This window comes from Eumetopias jubatus, unplaced genomic scaffold, assembly GCF_037043125.1.
Source record: "Eumetopias jubatus isolate StellerSeaLion01/CBP00866 unplaced genomic scaffold, mEumJub1_p1.0 scaffold_17, whole genome shotgun sequence".
NCBI lineage: Eukaryota > Metazoa > Chordata > Mammalia > Carnivora > Otariidae > Eumetopias > Eumetopias jubatus.
The window spans coordinates 31,819,146-31,838,763 of record NW_028274823.1 but is presented as its reverse complement, the minus strand read 5'-3'; the positions used below and the strand labels follow the sequence as shown (position 1 = coordinate 31,838,763).

General features: G+C 45.5%; 1 protein-coding gene across 5 annotated transcripts in view; it reads right to left on the bottom strand.

The window, feature by feature from the left end:
• Positions 1 to 157: 157 nt before the first annotated feature.
• The window catches only part of MMS19 (MMS19 cytosolic iron-sulfur assembly component), a 33,100-nt gene continuing 13,639 nt past the window's right edge, over positions 158 to 19,618 (bottom strand). The window contains exons 3-31 of one of the 5 annotated variants that reach the window (XM_088020220.1): positions 17,770 to 17,870; positions 16,899 to 16,984; positions 16,449 to 16,523; positions 15,969 to 16,038; positions 15,450 to 15,578; positions 15,299 to 15,360; positions 10,409 to 10,495; positions 9,874 to 9,948; positions 9,212 to 9,289; positions 8,554 to 8,692; positions 8,147 to 8,301; positions 7,815 to 7,893; positions 7,405 to 7,530; positions 6,935 to 7,016; positions 6,527 to 6,627; positions 6,275 to 6,448; positions 5,200 to 5,355; positions 4,263 to 4,362; positions 3,669 to 3,771; positions 3,271 to 3,339; positions 2,924 to 3,050; positions 2,341 to 2,441; positions 2,141 to 2,197; positions 1,818 to 2,004; positions 1,416 to 1,498; positions 1,125 to 1,289; positions 984 to 1,043; positions 613 to 713; positions 158 to 533 (exon numbers count right to left, since the gene is read on the bottom strand). In XM_088020220.1, the coding sequence (XP_087876346.1) occupies positions 506 to 533; positions 613 to 713; positions 984 to 1,043; positions 1,125 to 1,289; positions 1,416 to 1,498; positions 1,818 to 2,004; positions 2,141 to 2,197; positions 2,341 to 2,441; positions 2,924 to 3,050; positions 3,271 to 3,339; positions 3,669 to 3,771; positions 4,263 to 4,362; positions 5,200 to 5,355; positions 6,275 to 6,448; positions 6,527 to 6,627; positions 6,935 to 7,016; positions 7,405 to 7,530; positions 7,815 to 7,893; positions 8,147 to 8,301; positions 8,554 to 8,692; positions 9,212 to 9,289; positions 9,874 to 9,948; positions 10,409 to 10,495; positions 15,299 to 15,360; positions 15,450 to 15,578; positions 15,969 to 16,038; positions 16,449 to 16,523; positions 16,899 to 16,984; positions 17,770 to 17,870 (2,956 nt within the window). In that variant the 3' untranslated portion in view covers positions 158 to 505. Of the gene's footprint in view, positions 534 to 612; positions 714 to 983; positions 1,044 to 1,124; positions 1,290 to 1,415; positions 1,499 to 1,817; positions 2,005 to 2,140; positions 2,198 to 2,340; positions 2,442 to 2,923; positions 3,051 to 3,270; positions 3,340 to 3,668; positions 3,772 to 4,262; positions 4,363 to 5,199; positions 5,356 to 6,274; positions 6,449 to 6,526; positions 6,628 to 6,934; positions 7,017 to 7,404; positions 7,531 to 7,814; positions 7,894 to 8,146; positions 8,302 to 8,553; positions 8,693 to 9,211; positions 9,290 to 9,873; positions 9,949 to 10,408; positions 10,496 to 15,298; positions 15,361 to 15,449; positions 15,579 to 15,968; positions 16,039 to 16,448; positions 16,524 to 16,898; positions 16,985 to 17,769; positions 17,871 to 19,618 lie in introns of those variants that run through there. The other 4 variants (XM_028098750.1, XM_088020221.1, XM_028098751.2 and 1 more) reach the window with 4 other exon arrangements.

Genomic DNA, 19,618 nt, shown 5'->3' with positions numbered 1-19,618 from the left:
GGGTCAAGGCCTAGTGTTTTGGTCATGCTTCCTGTGCTCTACTTGATGGGGTGGATGCCCCAAAGAATTGTTAGTGTTCCTCTAAGCGTATGCAGTGGTGCTCTAGTTAGGTGCCACAGAGACGTAAGTGGAAAGGGGGAAATATCTGACCGCCCCATTACCAAAAGAAATCTTTATTCTGTAGTAGGTACACACACATCCATCATTCTGGTCCTCAAAGCCACATTCATCTGCATTCGCCTCTCAGCAGCATATCTCCCTTTTTCTGACAAACAAATGGAAGAGCCCCAAGACCAAAATCTTTCTTCAACCACAAGTGGTCTCACACTCAGTTACTTCACAAAGCCATTAGAAGTCAGGATTCCTATGTTATAGAGCCATGCATCAGTGGCCCAGGGAGAGGCAATCAGAGGCCAGTGGTCTCCCTGCCTTGGGCAAGATGGCTTGATAGTTAGTAATTCCAGGTTAGATTGTCTGTAGAACAGCCTACGCCAGGACTGAGGGCTCAGCTGCCAGGGCTCCCCAGCAGAAACCTGTAGGCAAAAAGAATGTTGGCAGCATCAGCGATGAGGCTCATTTCAAACCCATCTTGCCCATGACCTAGAAACTCACCATTCTCCCCTGGCTGATACTGCCTCCTTGCGTACCAGTCTCTTCTTGTCATCCAGGGGCTTGGCTAAAGCTCGGATCACCTGTGGTTTGTACGGCAGCAGCTGTGGAGTTAGAAGAGCCACGGCCTTGCTCAACCAAAGCAACTGAAAGGGCTGCTTCTCTGACTCTATGACTAATGTTCTTCCTATTCTCCTTTAGTGATTCCAGAGAATGCTCTGTGGCAGGATGGCTGTTCTATCAGGCAAATCCCTGCCTGTGTATACCTCAATCACACAGCAGGGTGGCCAGTCCCACTTGATTAAGGCAAAAAGGTACTTCTCTGGCTCTTCTAAGAAGGGTCCAGGCCAGAGAGGACTATCTCAGGTACTCACCACAGGGGTGGGCAGACGAGTAAGAGCGTGCATACACTGCAGTGCAGCAATCCGGACAGCCTGGAACACAACCATAGAGGGTGACGGGAGACCCATGAAGGAGAGACATAGGCGCCAAAGAGTTGTGGGGGCTTAACGCACCATGGAAGGGCTAGAGCTGAGGTTCAGAAACTTGGTGACGAGGGTGTCCACGTGAAGACTCATGACCTGGGGGGCTTCCAATAGAAGAGGCTGAAGGCAGCTGAGGGTGGAGAGCTGTACTACACAGTCAGAGCAGGACAGGGCTTCCAGCAGCAAGGAAAGCAGCTAAGGGGCCACAGAGAAGGCGGGCACGATCACGTATGTGATGAGCCTGCTTTCCCTCCACCTCACCATGCCCTGGCTGGGGTCAGTGGCTTAGTCCCTGTTTGAGGCTCTGACTGCAGGGCTTACCGTGGGCAACTCTGGCAAGAGCACAGGCTTAGGCAGCCTATTAAGGACATGAGACAGGCCCTTTAGGTAATTTGGCTTCACATCTGTAAAAACATGGAAAAGCTTAGGGAGAAACTGGTCTCAGACATAGAGCTTGGGAATTCAACTCCAATCTCTATGAAGCTGGGACATCAGCCTAGAAAAAGGTTGGAAAAAAACCCCCCAAAACCCTCACACACAGAAAAGGCAAGATAGGCTCATCAAAGGAAAAAAGTGGGACAAGAATGTGGAAATTTAGCCTTTCAGGTACAGATGACAGTATAGCTCTAAAGAAGCACTCAGGTCCTAAATTATTTGAGAGAATATGGCCTGAGCAAAGGAAAGGTCTATATATTTGGGGCCTTTCTTTTAGACCCTTCTCACCTTGGGAAGCAGCATGGAAGCCCTGGACCAAAGCAGGCACATTATCTGTGAAGAACCGCTGGCGGAACATGATCCGCACCTCAGCATGGCCAGCACGGGTCAGCACATCTGTGCAGTCGGACATGAGCAGAGAGAAGCCATCGGCTGCTGCTGGGCCTAGCTCTGGATCACTCAGGAGGCCCATGAGCTAGAGAAAAGAGGTGCACCAGAAGAGAAGAATCAGTCTTAAATACTCAAGAGGAGGATGGCTGTCCTTTCTGGGAGAATAAAGAGGGAAGTTTCTGTGTAGGTCCTTGGCTCTCCTGTCTCCAGAATGGACTTACCCGGTCTGTAAGGCAGGAGCTGAGAGGATGATATCTGAGTACTAGGGCCTTTGTTACCTGTAATCAGAAAGAAAACAGGGCATGACACTCAAACCCCAGAACTCCAAGAAGCATGCTTATGGTTCAAGGTCAAATGGAGAAATTTTATTTAACCAGACATCATTGTCTCTGTCTAACCAGAATCCATTTTGGCTCCGTACCCAGAGAAGCAGTGTGAAGGCCTGACTACGACAGGGCCCAGGGCTCAGGCCAGCCTCTACTCTGTCCACAGCTAGCTGCAGGAATCCATCCAGCTGTTGCCCTAAAAATAAGAAACACTGATGGAGAGGCTACATACACATTTCTCCTTTAACAACAAAGGATAGAAGTCATTTAAATGCAGAGCTCCCTGAGAAGCCTTTAGAAGAGAACAGTATCATTCTGGCTGTGACTTTGCTCATTCAGCTCTAGGACACTAGCATGAGAGTCTGGTTATCTCCTAACATGGGTGCTAGTATTTGGAAAGAGCAGTCTACTTCTAGTAAAAAATCATCTCTAATAGCTCCCTGTGGTGAGTAGGATGACAGACCTAGACAGAGCACTCTCCTTGAACCCTCTTATCTTCCTGTGTCCCTTAATGCTTTGCCCAACTCTGGTCCCAACTCTTGTCCCAAGGGCTGTCCCTTGGGAGTCCCTATGACATTATTAGCAGCTCCTTTTTTAAAGAGCATAAGGGCTAAACTTCCAAGATTTCATCAGTAATCGATTCAGGGAGGCTCCCAACCCCCAGCCTCATTTCAGTACCTGAAGGGAGCTTGTTGAGGAGTCCTGCAAAGCATTTGGCAGCAGCGGTGGAGGAAGAGGGGCAGCTGGGGCAGCAGCTCAGCTCTACAAGCTCCCGCATGAGTTGGTTCAGCTGAGGGATTTCCACCTACATAAAACCTGACCATGTGATGCACGAAGAGAACACTCGCACTCCAAGAAATACCCAGTAGAAAGTGGCAGCAGGGGCCAGGATGGATGAGAACTAAATTCTCCCGTGAGGAAAACAGAAGATCAGCTTAGCCCATGGCAAGTTTCTGTCCAGAAGTCACTTGGGAGCTGCCTCCCCTTATCAGGGTTAAACTAGGGTACTCCCCAAATGTACTCACATTTCGAGGTAAGGAGCAGACAAAGGCCATAAGCAGTGCAACCAGCCGCCTCTGCCCTGAGGAGCCATCCTATAAAGGAAGAAGAGCTCCAGCAAGCCTGTCCTGCCAGCAACAGGCTTGTCTGCCCCCAAACCGATCCCAGATTAGCCCTAAAAATTTGAAGGAAAGAAGTCCTGGGGCGCCTGGGTGGCTTAGTCGGTTAAACGGCTGCCTTCAGCTTAGGTCATGACCCCAGGGTGCTGGGATCGAGCCCCACATAGGGCTCCCTGCTCAGCAGTCTGCTTCTCCTTCTCCACCGCTTGTGCTCTCTTGCGCGTACTCTCTCTCAAATAATTACGATCTTAAAAAAAAAAAAAAATTCCCAAGATTCTTTCCCTTCTGATCCATCAGACCCTCACCTGGAATGGCTGGAATCTGCAAGGGAAGCTGTTTTCAGGCAGAAAGGAGATGTTGCCATCCAAGAAAAGGGGCACAATGCGGGCGACACTCTGGGCAGCTAAGCTGGGGATGGAAGACTACGTATCACCAAGGAGCCAGGGTTCTGAACTGAAGTACCTTGAGTTCACATTAGAGTCACTGAGTCAATGGGCCAGAACATGATCATTCACTCATTCAGCAAGTATTAATTCAGCATATATTATGTGCTAAGAACCGTTCCCATTTTAGGCCCTGGTGATTTAGCAGTGAACCAGATAGATTAAATCCCTGTTCTCCTGGAGTTTACAGTCTAGAGAACTCAACATATATTAAAAAAAAAAAAAAATGCTCCATTGGTGATTCTTATGCACATCTGTAGCTAAGAACCATTAGCCCATGCCTCCACTACCCTCATAGTCCATGGTGCTAAAAAGCCCCTTCCTTTTACAGCAAAACTACTCCCTCCACATTTGATTCTGGGTAAAAGGACAGCTCAGAAGGCAGCTACCTGCTGCTTCTCCCCAAGACTGCTATCCTCCCGCCTAGGATCAAGCCACATCAATGATTATACTCACTCAGGGCTCAAGTGGGTAGTGGCAGTGCCAATGACAGACACCATGGCGGCCAAGACCTCATCCTCCAACAGTACTTTTCTCAGAACTGAGTGTTCTTTCTCTGAAAAATCAACACACACACACACACACACACACACACACACACACACACACACACAGAATCACCAGGCTACGACTATGGTTCAGATGATTAGGTCCTGTCATCATCAGGACTCCAGTCACAATGGCAGCAGTTTCTAACCTGTCCTCTAGTAGGGTTAGAGCACCATGTAGCCCTGAGCACCAGCACGGCACCAGAAGGAGTGGTTAACGTGGGCCACAAAGAGTTCTTGAGAACTCTGTGCTGTCCTTTAGACTGGGCAATGTGGAAAATAAAGCTATTATGACCTTAACTTCAGAAATATTTTAGTTTTTTCCAAAACTTAAAAGATAACACAGATGTATCGTCACGGGTCTTCATTATCACAGCAGTTACCTACATGGAGCCACCACAGGTACATACTATATGCACCACACATTCTTATTTACTCCTTACTAACTACCCTGTGACGTAGATACTACTCTTTATCTTCCCCTTATAAGTGAGGGAACAGAGGCATACAAAGGCTAAATATCTTCACTTAACAAGGAGTGGAGTTGAAGATGAAACCCAACCAGGTCAGCTTAACTCCAGAGCCTCATTCTAGCTAAACTAATTACATAGCAGTTATAGAGAGAAAAGGTGTGCATCCTTTTGAGTGTTGCTAACACCGGTCAGGCTGGCACCCTTTGCTTGAAGTGAAATCTCACCTCGGGGACAAAGGAGTCAAAAGAAGCCTCTGCCGGTACAAAATGTAATACCGGTGATAGCCTCAGGGTGGCAGCGCTGTTCAACATTAGCGGATGGCTGAGGCCCAGAGGAGGCATAGCTAGAGAAGTGTGGGGTGCAGAAAGTCACCTGGCATGGAAGCCTGCACAGCCAAGGCAAGCAGGCAAGGTAAAGCTGTCTGATGGAAATACCAGCAGCTCTCACGGTCCCGCTGGCATTTTTCTGCCACCTGCTGGAGGCTCTGACAGACGGCAATAACTTCACTGGTTCCTGCAACCATATTCCCTGTGTGGTGAGAAAATATTGTCTGTCGTTTCTTTAAAAGCAATTCCAGGTCTTTCAGATACAGAATATGGGAAGAGTAATCAAAGATGAGTGACTAAAGAGTCCAAGAGTGTCTTATAAAGAGCCAAATAATTTTATTCTCTTGGCTGTTCTTTTTCACCTCCGATTCTGGAGCAGAACCAGCTCTGTGCCATCTCTGCAATAGAAACACTCATACGTTTTCTCCTTTCGTTTTCACAACCACCCGAGAAGTATCATTTCCCCCATTTCATACAGGAGGATGAGGAGGCTAAATGAAACCATCAGTGGTTTTCCAGGGTCACATTAAGTGCAAAGTTAGAGGAGTCAAACCCCGGCCATACTCCTAGTCCAGTGTTCTTTCTACTACGTAATGGCTGCTGGAACACCCATTGGATATGCCACAGAGGGCTGGGCAGTGCCAAACCGGGAGCTTAGGGAATTAGTGAGGGCCCACAGTGAGCTTGCATAGGTCCACAGTAGCAACAGCTGCTGTCACTTATGCCTTGGAGCAGTGGTGCGTATGAGCTAGCTAAAGATCCTGTTCAAATTCTGATCAGGAGGGCCTGAAATTCTGCACTTGCAACAAGTTCCCAGATAGCGCCCATGCTGCTGGTGGATGGAACACATTTTGAGTAGCACGGCCCTAGAGTGGTGCTTTTCAATTCTGACTTCACACTGAAATCACCTGGACACAACAATTCCCATTGTTCAAGCCCCATCCCTCCTCAGAGACTGACTCAGCTGAATTGAGGCCCAGGCCATCGACATTTTTTAAAGGTTCCCATGTGACTCTTACATAGAGCCACCAATGGAACCACTGACTTAAGAGGCATCAACTCCAAACCTGCCTACAGCTCCCCATTCAGCCCAGCTCCTTGATGGTTATTCCTGGTATTACCTTTGTTCATCTGGCAGAGATGCTGTAGCAGCAGAGGCAGGGTCTCCTTGACAATACTGGGATGTGCCGATGCAGCTGACAAAGCTTGCAAACAGCGCAGACGCCGGGAGCATTTGGTGGGCTCATCCCCTCTAGTCAAATCTAACTCCCCTGAAAGCAACCCAGGAGACATGACTTCACTGTGTGATGGCACACATGAAGGCCCCAAACATCCCTGGGAAGGGGTGAGCCACAGAGGACAGAGACACATACCTCTGCGCAGTTCCTCAGCAAGCTTGGGCACGAGGTGACTGCTGAAGGCTACGGGGTAGAGAGCGGCCAGGGCTCCTGATGCTTCCAGTGCTGCCACCCTGCTGGGGCACAGTGCAGATGAGCAATAGCTGAGCCCTGGCCCACAGGTCTCTTGCCTAGGCCTGCCACTAAGCAGACTCAGGGGTGTGGACTCCCAAGCCTGCCTTGCTTAAGAGCAGGACTCAAGAAGTTCCTATACCACCAAGTTGTACAGGGCTTCTTAATGCCCTCAAAAGAGGCAAGTCTGACATCTCCAATCAGTTGGCAGGCAGAGTCAAGCACAGGGCCCCCCTCCCCTAGGGATAGTCAAGGGTCAGAAGCACAGAGCCCTGGAACAGCTTGCTCTATCTCGCTGCTTTTGAGTCTCACCAACTCTGGGAGTCCTCCTCCAGGAAGCTCAGTCTGTACAGGTGACCCACTGCCAGCTCCAAGTCCCCAGAAGACAGGAGATCTGTGTTAGAAAGAAACACAAACCTCATCTTTCTTCCTCTGTAGCCACCACAACCCTTTCCAAAGTCCTATTAGATATCCCAAACTGCGGGGCGCCTGGGTGGTTCAGTCGGTTAAGCTGCTGACTTTGGCTCAGGTCATGATCTCAGGGTCCTGGGATCAAGCCCCGCGCTGTCAGGCTCGCCGCTCAGCAGGATGTCTGCTTGTTTCTCTGCCCCTCCCCCCGCTTATGCACACTCTCTTTCTCTCAAATAGAATCTTAAAAAAAAAAAATCCCAAATCATCCACAGTTGCGGTGAGAACTAGGGTATTAAGGTTGCTCTTCATTGAAGACAGAAAATCGCAAGGAAGGACCAATACCCTTTCTTTTCTCTTTCTCTTAAGTGTACCTGGCTGGGCACCCAAGACTGCGAGTGTACGGATGCCAACAAGCTGAAGCTGGGTGCTGGGGTCTGTCAGAGCCATGAACACCAATGAGCATAGCTGGTCCTTGAAGCCATTCAGCGGCCTTTCATCTAGGGACAAAGTCCAGGTTAGAGGGAAGCCCAGACTTAGCAGTGTTGCAAAGACAACTTGGGGCAAGATTCAAAGAACTTAATCCACTGGGTGTCCCGGAAGTACACTGGGGAAAAAATAAACAGGCCTCATCTGATTAAGTGTTCTCTTGTGCTACAACCTCAGAACAACAGGACCACTGTTGTTTTAGAGTACTTCTCTGCAGCATTCTTTGCCTGCCATCCTTTATAGGAATACAGTGCTCAGCAGCCCCCAGGACACCACACCTGGAAGGTGATCTCACCCTTGTCTTCATAGCTCCATTTCTGGTGCAGCTTCAAGAAACCCAGGATCATTTCAAGGATTGTCCGTCGCTGGTTGCTCTGTAATGTTTTAAGGTGTATAGGGATCAAAGAATATTTTAAAGGATTTCAGTCCTGCTCCTCTCGAAGGAGGGAGAATTATTCTTTTATGTAAGAGTGTCAGGAAGAGAATCAACAAGGAAACCAGCAGCAACTGATGAGAGCAAAACCCAAGATATACGATCTGGGACAAGCTCAACACTTAGCTCTCTCTCTGTGAAAGGGATCCTAGCAAGAGGTCCCATCATTTCCTCAAAAGATTCCATCTCCTTACCTGACTGTGCTTGTGGAACTGTTCCAGCAGTAAAGGCAACACGTTGCTGGTGATGTGGTCACAGGCCCGAGCAGATGCACCTGCAGCTGCCTGCAACAGTTTGGCACTAGGCCACACCAGTTTCATGTCCGGTTCACAAAGATGGTGCCTGCAGTCTAGAGAGGCAGCACATCACAGACCTGGGGAGTAGGCTGAATGTTGCCTGATTCCCCTGCAGTCCACAGAAGTTAGAGATTGAGACCTGGGACAGTTTGCTAGCAGTTACCACTCAAAGTGTTTTTGATTCAAAGTAGGGCTCCAGCACCCAAATCACTGAACATGGAGGGCTAGTCATAAAAGGTCACTGGCTTTATGGAACTTCTTTCTGTGGTGCTCAACCCCCTTTCTGGCTGCCATGGCCCCATTACCCTGTAGAATGTTGCTAAGGAAGGAGTCAAGGAAGTCCTCAGCATCAGCTCTCAGCACAGAGCGAGACAAACACGCAGTCAGAGAGTGGAGGGCCGCCAGGCCATCGGCCTCCACCCGCTCACTTGCCGTCTGGAACACCTGTCAGGGAGGGATCCCATGGCTACTGAGGTGAGCCTGCACAAGGTGAGAGCCCACCCACCCACTGCCTGTTTTCTTTGAGAGGTGGGCTTTGAGAGCCTTTAGGGCAGAGCAATGGAAATTAACCACTGAAGTGAGTTTCTTCTCAACAGGTGTATTCTCACCAAGTCCTTAGCCCCACTAGAATTGGTACACATACTTTTTGAGAAACAGGATACCGACTTGGAGCATTGGCTATTGGGATCCCCTTTCCTACCTCTCTTCCTCTCCCCTCCACCCCCTTATTAAGTATGGTGCCAGAGGCACCATGACCTATGCTCCTTACCATGGAAGGATGCAAAAGTGATTGTGTGCCATCACCAAACAGCTGACCCTATGTAGGGACTTTCTCCCCCGTCATTCAACTAGACGTATGCCCCTTTACTGGCTTGCGACAGGGAAAAGGACAGGGTGTGTTACTTCCTCTGATGCCTGACAACTGGGAGTTAAGAGTAGTGAGTTTATCTAATTAACACTCACCTCTCTGCGGATAGAAGCCCAAAGGCTGGGAAGGAAGTCCTTTAGTTCCTTCTGGCCGTACACAGCACAACAAGCATTCTGCCAAGGAAAGTGTAGGTATCAGCTATCTACACAATCAGACTTCCGAGGACATGCAGGCACCTCAGCAAAATGGCACCTGAAGAAGCATGGCTCTGAGCAGAAGAACCAGCAGGATTTCACAAGAATCCTATCAGGTCACAGAAAAATGGGAGCTCATCCTGACTGATGGAAAACAAGCATAAAGAAGGAGCCCTGGGATGCGTGGGTGGCTCAGATGGTTAAGGGTCTGCCTTCAGCTCGGGTCATGATCTCAGCGTCCTGGGATCGAGTCCCATGTCGGGCTTCCAGCTCAGCGGGGAGTCTGCTTTTCCCTCATTCTCTCTCTCTCAAATGAATAAATAAAATCTTAAAAAAAAAAAAAAGGAGGAGCCCTGGTCAGCCTTTCCTCAGCTGCCACTCAGTTACTATTGGACCAGACAATATGTATCTGGGAGGGCTTTGGGTCAACATACAGGCCCAGATTCTGGGTATCCCTCTCATGAAGGCCACTGAACTATTCCCTGACTCTGAGTTTATACCCTTTAGTACCTCTACATTGTCTAAAGGCAGCTGGACCCTGGAAAAAAAGAGAAATCCCTCACCAGAGTCTGCAGAGAATCCAGCTTGGCACTCAAAATCTCAGAATCCACTTTCTCAATCAGCAGGGGCAGCAGGAACTGTGGGAGAGAAGGAAGAACTGAAGCCCGAGATGGGTAGTGTCATAGCCACACCAAAGCACCAAGGTCAACTACACCCTTATTACCACCTGTCCCCAGGGGTAGGGGCTACATTAAAGAGCTACAAAAAGTTGAGTCAGGAGTTGTGACTGTAAACCAACCTTCCTGCCAAGCTGCGGCCAGACTCCCAGTTAACCTGAAAAATGAGCTAGTTGGCAACACTACAGGATTTTAAAAGATAGCACCATATAGAGATTGGACTATTATTTTAAACAAAGAGATGGTAAAGGTTTCCACTTTGAAGATCTGAAGATACTTGCCACATAAGCCTGAAGACACTTGCAGGATGCCATACCCTAAAAATGTATTCTGGATCTTTCTTTTTCCCCATGCTCTTACTGTTCTTTCTTCAGAGCCTTCTTTGGGCAGAGGCTACACACCTAACCTTGGCTAGACCCACCTCGGCAAATCGTGGTGTCGAAGCCAGCACAGCTCGAAGACTCAGGATGAGATCTTCTCTCTGGATACCATGGGGATCATTAGGTGGCTGGAAAAGGGAGAAGGGCCAAGGGTTTGCACAACTCTTCAGACCACTCTTAGACACATGATTTAACCCAGCACTGGGTGAAATTTACACCCAATCTGACAGAATAGTGTGACAGGAGGCCCCAGCAGGAAGACTTGCTTACACATTCCTTGAGAATTTCTGTCTGTTGGGCATTTATTTTCTATCTGATCTATCATCTTGCCACTCAAGAGAGAAGCACTCTGACTTTCTGGTACATTATTTTTCTTCTCTCTATATATATTGTGACTATATGTTAGTAGACACTGTTTTCTCTTTAAAATATACTTTTAAAAGTGTGATTGTTGGGGCGCCTGGGTGGCTCAGTTGTTAAGTATCTGCCTTCGGCTCGGGTCATGATGCCAGGGTCCTGGGATCGAGCCCAGCATCGGGCTCCCTGCTCAGCGGGAAGCCTGCTTCTCCCTCTCCTACTCCCCCTGCTTGTGTTCCCTCGCTTGCTGTCTCTGTTAAATAAATATATATATTTTTAAAGATTTTATTTATTTTTCAACAGAGAGAGAGACAGCAAGAGAAGGAACACAAGCAGGGGGAGTGGGAGAGGGAGAAGCAGGCTTCCCGCTGAGCAGGAAGCCCAGTGCGGGACTCGATCCCAGGACCCTGGCATCATGACCCGAGCCGAAGGCAGATACTTAACAACTGAGCCACCCAGGCGCCCAAATAAATAAAATCTTAAAAAAAAGAAAGTGTGATTGTTTTGAACATATGATTTATGATCTTCTTTTCCCACTTAATATATTAGGTCCATTTTTCTGTAATATTAAATTATTCTTTCACATTAGGTTTAGTGGCTGATACTATTTCATTGTATAGTTGAGCCACAATTTATTTAAATAATTCCCCTTTGATGGACATTTCTATTTTTTCACCCTTATAAAAAAGGTATAATTCTGGGAACATAAAAAGCATTGATGGTTTCTGTGTCAAAAAGCCAGACTGAAAGCATGTATCAGGTTTTCCTTTTCCTCTTTAGAAGCAACACCAAAAATATAGCAAAGGGATTTTCTTTTAAGACATAAAGCTAGGGCGCCTGGGTGGCTCAGTCCATAAGCATCTGCCTTCAGCTCAGGTCATGATCCCAGGGTCCTGGGATCGAGTCCCGCATTGGGCTCCTTGCTCAGCAGGGAGCCTGCTTCTCCCTCTCCCTCTCCCCCTGCTTATGTTCTCTCTCTCAAATAAATAAATAAAATCTACAAACCAAAAACCAAAACAAACAAAACAAAAAAAAACAAAATATAAAGCTAGGAGCACCTGTCTGGCTCAGTTGATAGAGTATGCAACTCCTGATCTTGGGGTTGTGAGTGCAAGCCCTACACTGGGTGTAGAGCTTACTTAAAAAAAAATAGAAATAAAAATTTAAAAGACATAAAGCTAAAGGTTGAAGAAAATAGATTAAGAGGTGCTGGCAATAAAATTTTAGGAGCTGAAAAGCAGATGGATAAGAAAATGACTCAACAGGCCAAGACAACAGAATCCTCAGTAGGCTTGGGAAAAGCTGAGTAATTACCCATATACACTGCAGTACCGGGTGCCTTTGGAATTGGGAGTGGGGTTAGAGAAGAAATCTGACCACCTAGATTGCTTCCCAGCTCCTCCTGTTCTCCAGCTCTCCAGCAGAATCTGGACGTTTAATTCTCTGGAGAAGGTACAACAGACGTCTCTAATCTTAGAGCTATAGCTGCAGTAGACGGCCTGGGGAAATAGGGTCTCTGATGCAAGAGCAAGGATAAAGGAATCCCAAGGGTGATGGTAAAGGAAGATTCAACATCTCCTTTGCATTAGGAATAGGAAGCAACCACTTGAGACTGTATGTATGGCCAAGTTAAGCATGGTTTTTACATTTTTTTTCTTCTAATTCCAGTGTAGTTTACAGTGTTAAATTAGTTTCAGGTATATAATATAGTGATTCAGTGATTCTACATATTACTTGGTGCTCATCAAGATAAGTGTACTCTCAATCCCCTGACTTTTACATTTTTAAATGGTTGGGGGGAAAAAAAAATCAAAAGAATATCTTTTTTTTTTTAAGATTTTATTTATTTGAGGGGTACCTGGGTGACTCAGTCGTTGGGCGTCTGTCTTTGGCTCAGATCATGATCCTGGGGTCCTGGGATCGAGCCCCGCATCGGGCTCCATGCTAGGTGGGATGCCTGCTTCTCCCTCTCCCACTCCCCCCTGCTTGTGTTCCCTCTCTCGCTGTCTCTCTCTCTGTGAACTGAATGAATAAAATCTCAAAAAAAAAAAAAAAACTTATCTATTTTGGGGGGGCTTAGGGGCAGAGGGAGAAGCAGACTCCCTGCTAAACTCGGAGCCTGATGAGGGGTTTGATCCCAGGACCCTGAGATCATGACCCGAGCCAGAGGCAGACACTTGACCGACTGAGCCACCCAGGCACCCCCAAAAGAGTAATATCTTATGACACATGAAAATTATATGAAATTTAAATTTCCATGCCTATAAAGCTTTTTTTAAAGATTTTATTTATCTGACAGAGAGAGACACAGTGAGAGAGTGAACACAAGCAGGGGGAGCGGGAGAGGGATAAGCAGGCTTCCGCTGAGCAGGGAGCCCAACACCGGGCTTGATCCCAGGACCCTGGGATCATGACCTGAGCCAAAGGCAGATGCTTAATGTCGGAGCCACCCAGGCGCCCCTTCATGCCTATAAAGTTTTATTGCAATACAGACACTACCACATTCCAGTGTCTATGACCATTTTTGTGTTAGAACAGCAGAGCTGAAGAGTTGTGACAGAAATGATACAGCTTGCAAAGCCTAAAATAGTCACTATCTGGTCCTTTACAGAAAAGTTTGCCTGCCCCTGCTCTAGAATGAGCATATATGCATACTGAAAATCAAAGAAACCCTCAGTTACACTGATGTGATCCACTATGATGATGGCATATGGCCAAAAGGGATTGACAGGACCATAAACAATGTATCTTTAGTGTAACAGAGTTACACGAAAGCCGGGTATCTCTTATTTTAATTGACAAGAGCTTTCTGCTTCCCATATAGACTGCAGTGCAGAAGAACATACAAAAATCTGCTTGAGGGGCACCTGGTTGGCTCAGTTAGAGCATGCGACTCTTGATCTCAGGGTACTGAGTTCAAGCCCCATGTTGGGCATAGAGTTTACTTACAAAAAAAAATTTATTTTGCTCAAATAAAGAGAAACTCTCTTATAATTATCTATAACTTTTTTTCACCTAGAATATCTGAGAAAATGGATAAGCAGTTGAGAGCAGTGATGATCTTTAAAAGGAAAATGGGTGGTTGCAGGAAAGGGGTATAAAAAGGCTTCACCCTCCATCCTTTAAATGTTGAATCATGCTCACTCTATTACCTTTCAAAAAAGTGAATGACATACTCTTTCCTGCCCTAAAATTATAAATGAATATATTCCAGCAACTCCACTTTTAGGAATTTATCCTACTATTATATCCATATATATGTGAAACGATACATGTACAGGATATATAAGTTGCAGCACTGCCTGTAACAACAAAAGATTAGCAACAATCTTTATCCTACAGAGGACTAGGGAAATTAATTAGGTATTCACACTGAAAGGAATACTACACAGCCATAAAGAATAAAGAACTAACTTATATACCAATATGGAGCACTCTCCAAGATACACTAAGTGAAAAAGGCCAAGTACAGGAAAAGTGTATACATATGCTGCCACTGGTAGGGACTGGGGATCATTTGTTTATATATGGATGAAAAAGTTCTGTAAAATACAGACATAATTGGTAAAACTGGTTGACAACAGAGAAAGAAATTATGGTAGACAGATTTTTCACCTTTTTACAGCATTTAGATTTGGATCATGTGAATGTATTATCTTTTCAAAACAAACAAAAAATAAAGCAAAAACAGAGAAACCTGGTGGCCTAACAAAGAGCTTTCAAGATTTCAAAGGCATAAGTTCTTCTGAGTTAGAAATAGTGATGACTACTACAGAAGAGATGAAGAGAATTTTAAGAGAGGTGGCCCCAAGGACCATGGTGTCAACTGGAATAAGCTGGGAAGGAGGTCCCTGCAAAAAAGATGGCTGTGTAACTTTAAAAGAGCTAAGAGTCAATACTCAGATGTTATTTGGTGTGCTGTGATTTAACGCCTTTCATTTCTTTGAAACCACTAATGCTTGCGGTACACATACCCATGCACACCCATATAGTGGTGTGACTCTGAGTTTCTGGAAGTAGAAGGGATATCAAGATGCAGAGTGAGAGGAAGGTCCAAGGGGGTCAGAGCATGCTGTATATACTGCGCTCAATTGGGTCTTCTTTGTCAATTTGTTTCTTTTGCCTGAGATCACCCCTCAGACTCCAGGATTACATCCTATCATTCCTCAGAAACCAATTGAAATCCCATCTTATCTGTGAATTCCTTCCTACTCTTCCTACTCTAGCTCACACTGAACTTGGTCTTCTCTGAACAACTATAACACCACTTGTTTTGGTCCATAATCTCATATTGTTACTTGTTTCAGCTTTCAAGGGCAGGAACCATGTTTTACAATCCTGTAGCCTGAGGAGCCCCCCAATACCCACTGAATTGAATCCTTCCTCTGATGGCAAATGCTTCTCCATTTCCCAGTTTACCAAAACGTAAGCTCACGAGGGCAGGGAATGTCTCTTTTGTTCATTGCTGTCCCTTCAGTGCCCAGAACTGGACCTGACTCACAGGAGGACTCAAGGAATATTCGAATGAATCAATGAATGAACAAATGAATGAATGAATAAAAGGGGCTACTTACAGGGGTAAAATCAATAGGGAAGTAACAGGACGTCACTTCAAACAACTCCTCCACAAAGGGTCCTGAGGTAACAGAGAAACAATGAGGTCAACTTACAATTTTCACTCATCGGACAAGCCCTAACCAGCTAATTCAAGCTATAAGGACGTACCCAGGCTATAGTCCCTGGAGATGAGGTCATGGACAATGCGGAAAGCCACCAGAAGATTTCGGGGATCCTTTTCCCCATCCATCACCTGGATGAAGCCAAAGGTGAAGTCCGCTCCAAGGCCCTTCAGCTCTGGGGAGGAAAGAACAGGTCACTACCATCCCTTGAGATAGAAAGCTGGGCTTTCTTCTGGCTTGTGTTCTCCCTCTACTATCGCTAGCCCACCTTTGCTGCCTCCCAGAGCAGACCCTTTTTGTTTTCCTATTCCAAGAGAGTACACATTCCAAGAGAGTGCAGTGAAGAGATGTGCATCAGTATATAACCATTAGAGGTAAGAATTTAAAATATTAGCCCAAACTCTACATTCCTTTACTTGGGACTGAGTGGACCCCCCAGTTTCCCTTCATTCTTTTCAGAGTATTGGGTCTCCTATAGGACTTCCAGGCTAAACATGAGTACTGATAATGGGGCGAAAACGGATATGCTTGCTTTTCAGACTTGCCAAAGAACCCTGCCTCTTACCTTCTTCACGGGTTTGCATGAAGTTGGTGATGATACTGTAGACTGTGTGTCGGTCCATCTGCGGCAGGGACTTGGGGGTGGGAGAGACCGGAACTAAGTAAAGAAAGTGCTCAAAGAATACCTAAGCTGACAAAACTACTTCCTGCTTCATAATCTCTAAGTGGACAGTGCTCTTTATACTAGTATAAGATGAACCTAAGAAGTGCAGAGAAAGGTTATGGCTATTGGCTTAGCAGTTACAGCACTGGGGCCAATAACCAAAACCTGTCTGCTTTACTTTCTCCAGGTGTGAGAGGACACAGGTCAGACATAATGGCCTGGCTCCTTCTCCTTATAGAGTAGCAAAGACTAGCATGTAAACATGGTCAAAGACCTGAAAAAATTCAGGACTTAGAAGGCAGTATTTTTTTGCCACCTAATCCTTGTCATATATGTCAGGGCTGGAAGACAGAGAATACAAAAGTGACTGTCTTCACTCACCTGGACGTGGACTTCCTGGAAGACAGCTTTAAGCACAGAGACAGCCAGCCCTGGAGGCAGGGCGACACACAGGCTCTGGGGAAGAAGAGATGTGTGAACACAGAGGGAATTCTAGCCTTGAAGACACAATCCCAAAAGAGGTATAATTAGCTACAGTGGGAAACACAACATCCAGGTTCAGGAAGAAGTGCTAAGAGTGATAAATGTGGTTCCTTTTCTCAATCTGATTAATTCTCTGCAGCTCCCTGCACTTTGGTTCTGAATTCCAGTCCCCCCAAAATACTTTTACTCTCTAGACTAGAAACAGAAGTGAAGTTAGCTGACACTAGTTTAGTCCCACATTTGGGCATCTGCTCCTCAGCACTTGGGAGTCTCCCCGCCAAAGGACAAGGACAAAATTCACTGGAAAAAGGCTCCTGCAAACATAGTATGTAATGAAAAAGAACTCACAAGTGCTCTCAAACCTTGCAGGACAGATGGGATCACAAGATGATGGTCCTTCAGCCGGTTCTCGTAAAATAGGATCAGGTGTACCACTGCACAAACCAGAAATGCAGCCATTATTTTACACAGGCTCCTTCCCAAAGTCTGTAAAAGCTGTTCCTGTTTGGGCTTCACTACAAATTTTCTCCTTCACTAAGAGGTATGTCCCATGCCCTCCCATTTGAGAGTGCCTTGATCAGTTAGGAAAATAGGTGAACATCTTTTATTATCCATTCTCACATAGGTCCACAGTTGAACCCACTTTTACCCCAGAACTTCCTTTCTACAGAATGGGAGTTGACAAACTTTCTCAAAGGGCCAGAGAGTAAATAGCTTAGGCTTGCACGACAAAGTATGGGTCACAAGTACTTAATTCTGCTCAACTCAGCTGCTGTAACATAAAAGCAACATAAACAAGAGATAAACAAATGGGTGTGGTTATAGGCTAATAAAACTTTATTTATAAAAACAGGTTGTAGTTTTCCTACTATGTTATAGAAGATAAATAAGTTGTTGGCTTTTTTCCTTGGGACTTCAAAGCACTTGATGTTTCATTACATACTCTTCCACTCTATGAAGTACTACTTTGTCCATTTTACAGAGAGGGGAAGATACACTGAAAAAAATGTCTAAGGCTACATTTGAAATCCCATTGTCTTCAGTCACGATTCTTATCATCTCTGCCACATATACCAGGAGGAGTGAAGATGCTGAATTAGTAGTTCACAGATTCCTTGTCTTCCCTTCTTCCCTCCCTCCCTGTAAAGTTGGCTTGAATAGACAAGGAAGGCCTTGGCTCAGCAATCCAGGAAGACACTCCTACTAGTGATGCCAGTACCTTCCTTCTCCAGGAGCAAGGACTGACACTGGAGTAGCACCTGTGACAGAAGCTGGATTCCTCGTGCCCGAGTTCGGGGTTCTGGATTTTCTAGAGAGGACCTGGGGGAAAGTAAAGATAGAGAGCCTGACATAACCCTGTTTACACTTTTTTTTTTTAAGATTTTATTTATTTATTTTAGAGAGACAGAGAGCATGTGAGTGGTGGGAGGAGCAGAGGGAGAGGGAGAAGGAGAGGGAGAGAATCTCAAGCTAACTCCCTGCTAAGCATGGCGCCTGACATGGGGCTTGATCCATGACCCTGAGATCATGACCTGAACTGAAATCAAGAGTCAGACATTCAACTGATGGAGCCACCCAGGAGCCCCATGTTTCTTTTTGTTGTTTTTTTAAAGTAGGCTCCATGCCTAGCATGGAGCCCAACACAGGGCCTGAACTCACAACCCTGAGATCAAGACCTGAGCTGAGATTAAGAGTCGGTTGCTCAACTAAGTCACCCAGGCGCCCACCAAACTTTTGAAGGAATATTTTGAAATTAGTTACACTCACCCCTTGGGCATGGAAGCCAGCCCAGGAAGGTATTCTGTAGGTACCTAGTATTACAAATAATAGTAAAGCCAGAGCCTAAAGACCCAATCCTCAGATTGACCTGGCATTCATTAGAGGCTCATCTGACACCACAGCAAACAGAAGTATCCATCTCTAGGCACTGACTGGGCATTGGGCTTACTCTTAGATGATAGTGACATTCCTCTGAAACAGAGCTTAGTAGCTACCCATAGGGCTCAACAGATGATGGGCAGCTGCAACTTCTACCAAAACAGGAGAATGAATATATTACTACCAAGGAAAAAAATGCTGAGAGCAACCAAGGTCTTACGGGAAAAGAAAATCTTTATAACTGGAAGCTTATAAAGTAAGATGGTCAGAATAAAGGTTTTAACTATTTAGGATTGTTGAATGGGAAAACCTGGACTGAAGCAATAAGGTGACTTATCTTAAAATAGCTTTTATAGAGATTACATTTAAACACACTGGAATAAATCTAAGCAAGTAAATGTATGAAGCAGAAGATTTCTGAAGGAGAGCTGACCAGGACATTTGACTGAAATCTCAAGGATAAGGGTATCTATAACTAGGGGTAAAGGGGCAAAAATAAAATCACCCTTGACTGGATCCCCATAATAGGATCTTGTAGAAAGGACCCTGTTCAGAAGTAGAAAACTGTGCGTTTAACAAAGGACTAAGGCACACAAATGTTCATAGCAGCATTATTCAGAATACTCCAAATTTGGAAACAACCCATAACCACCACCTGATGAATTGTTGAACAAAATGTGGTATATTCATATAACAGATTATTTTTCAGCAAGAAATGAAGTACTGACAAGAGCTACAACAGGGATAAACTGAAAACATTATGCTAAGTAGCCAGTCACAAAGGTTACATGTTGTATGATTCTGTTTATATGAAATTTCCAAAACTGGCAAATCCACAGAGGTAGAAAGTAAATTAGTGGTTGCCAGGGGCTGAGAAGAGGAGGGAATAGTGGCTGCTAATGGGCATGGGTTTTGTTTTTTTTTTTTTTTGAGGTAATGAAAATGTTCTAAAATTGATTAAAGTAAGGTTTGCAGAAATCTGTGAATACACAAAATATGATGAACTTTATGATACATGAATTACATATATCATATATAAAAACTGATATGAATTACATATCTGAATTACATATAACATATATATATAGAGAGAGAGAGAGCTGTGATTTTTTAAATGGACAAAGGCCACATGTGTAGAAAGGCCAAATGGTCTCTTACATGGGAGAGATGCATAATAGTGACCTACATTC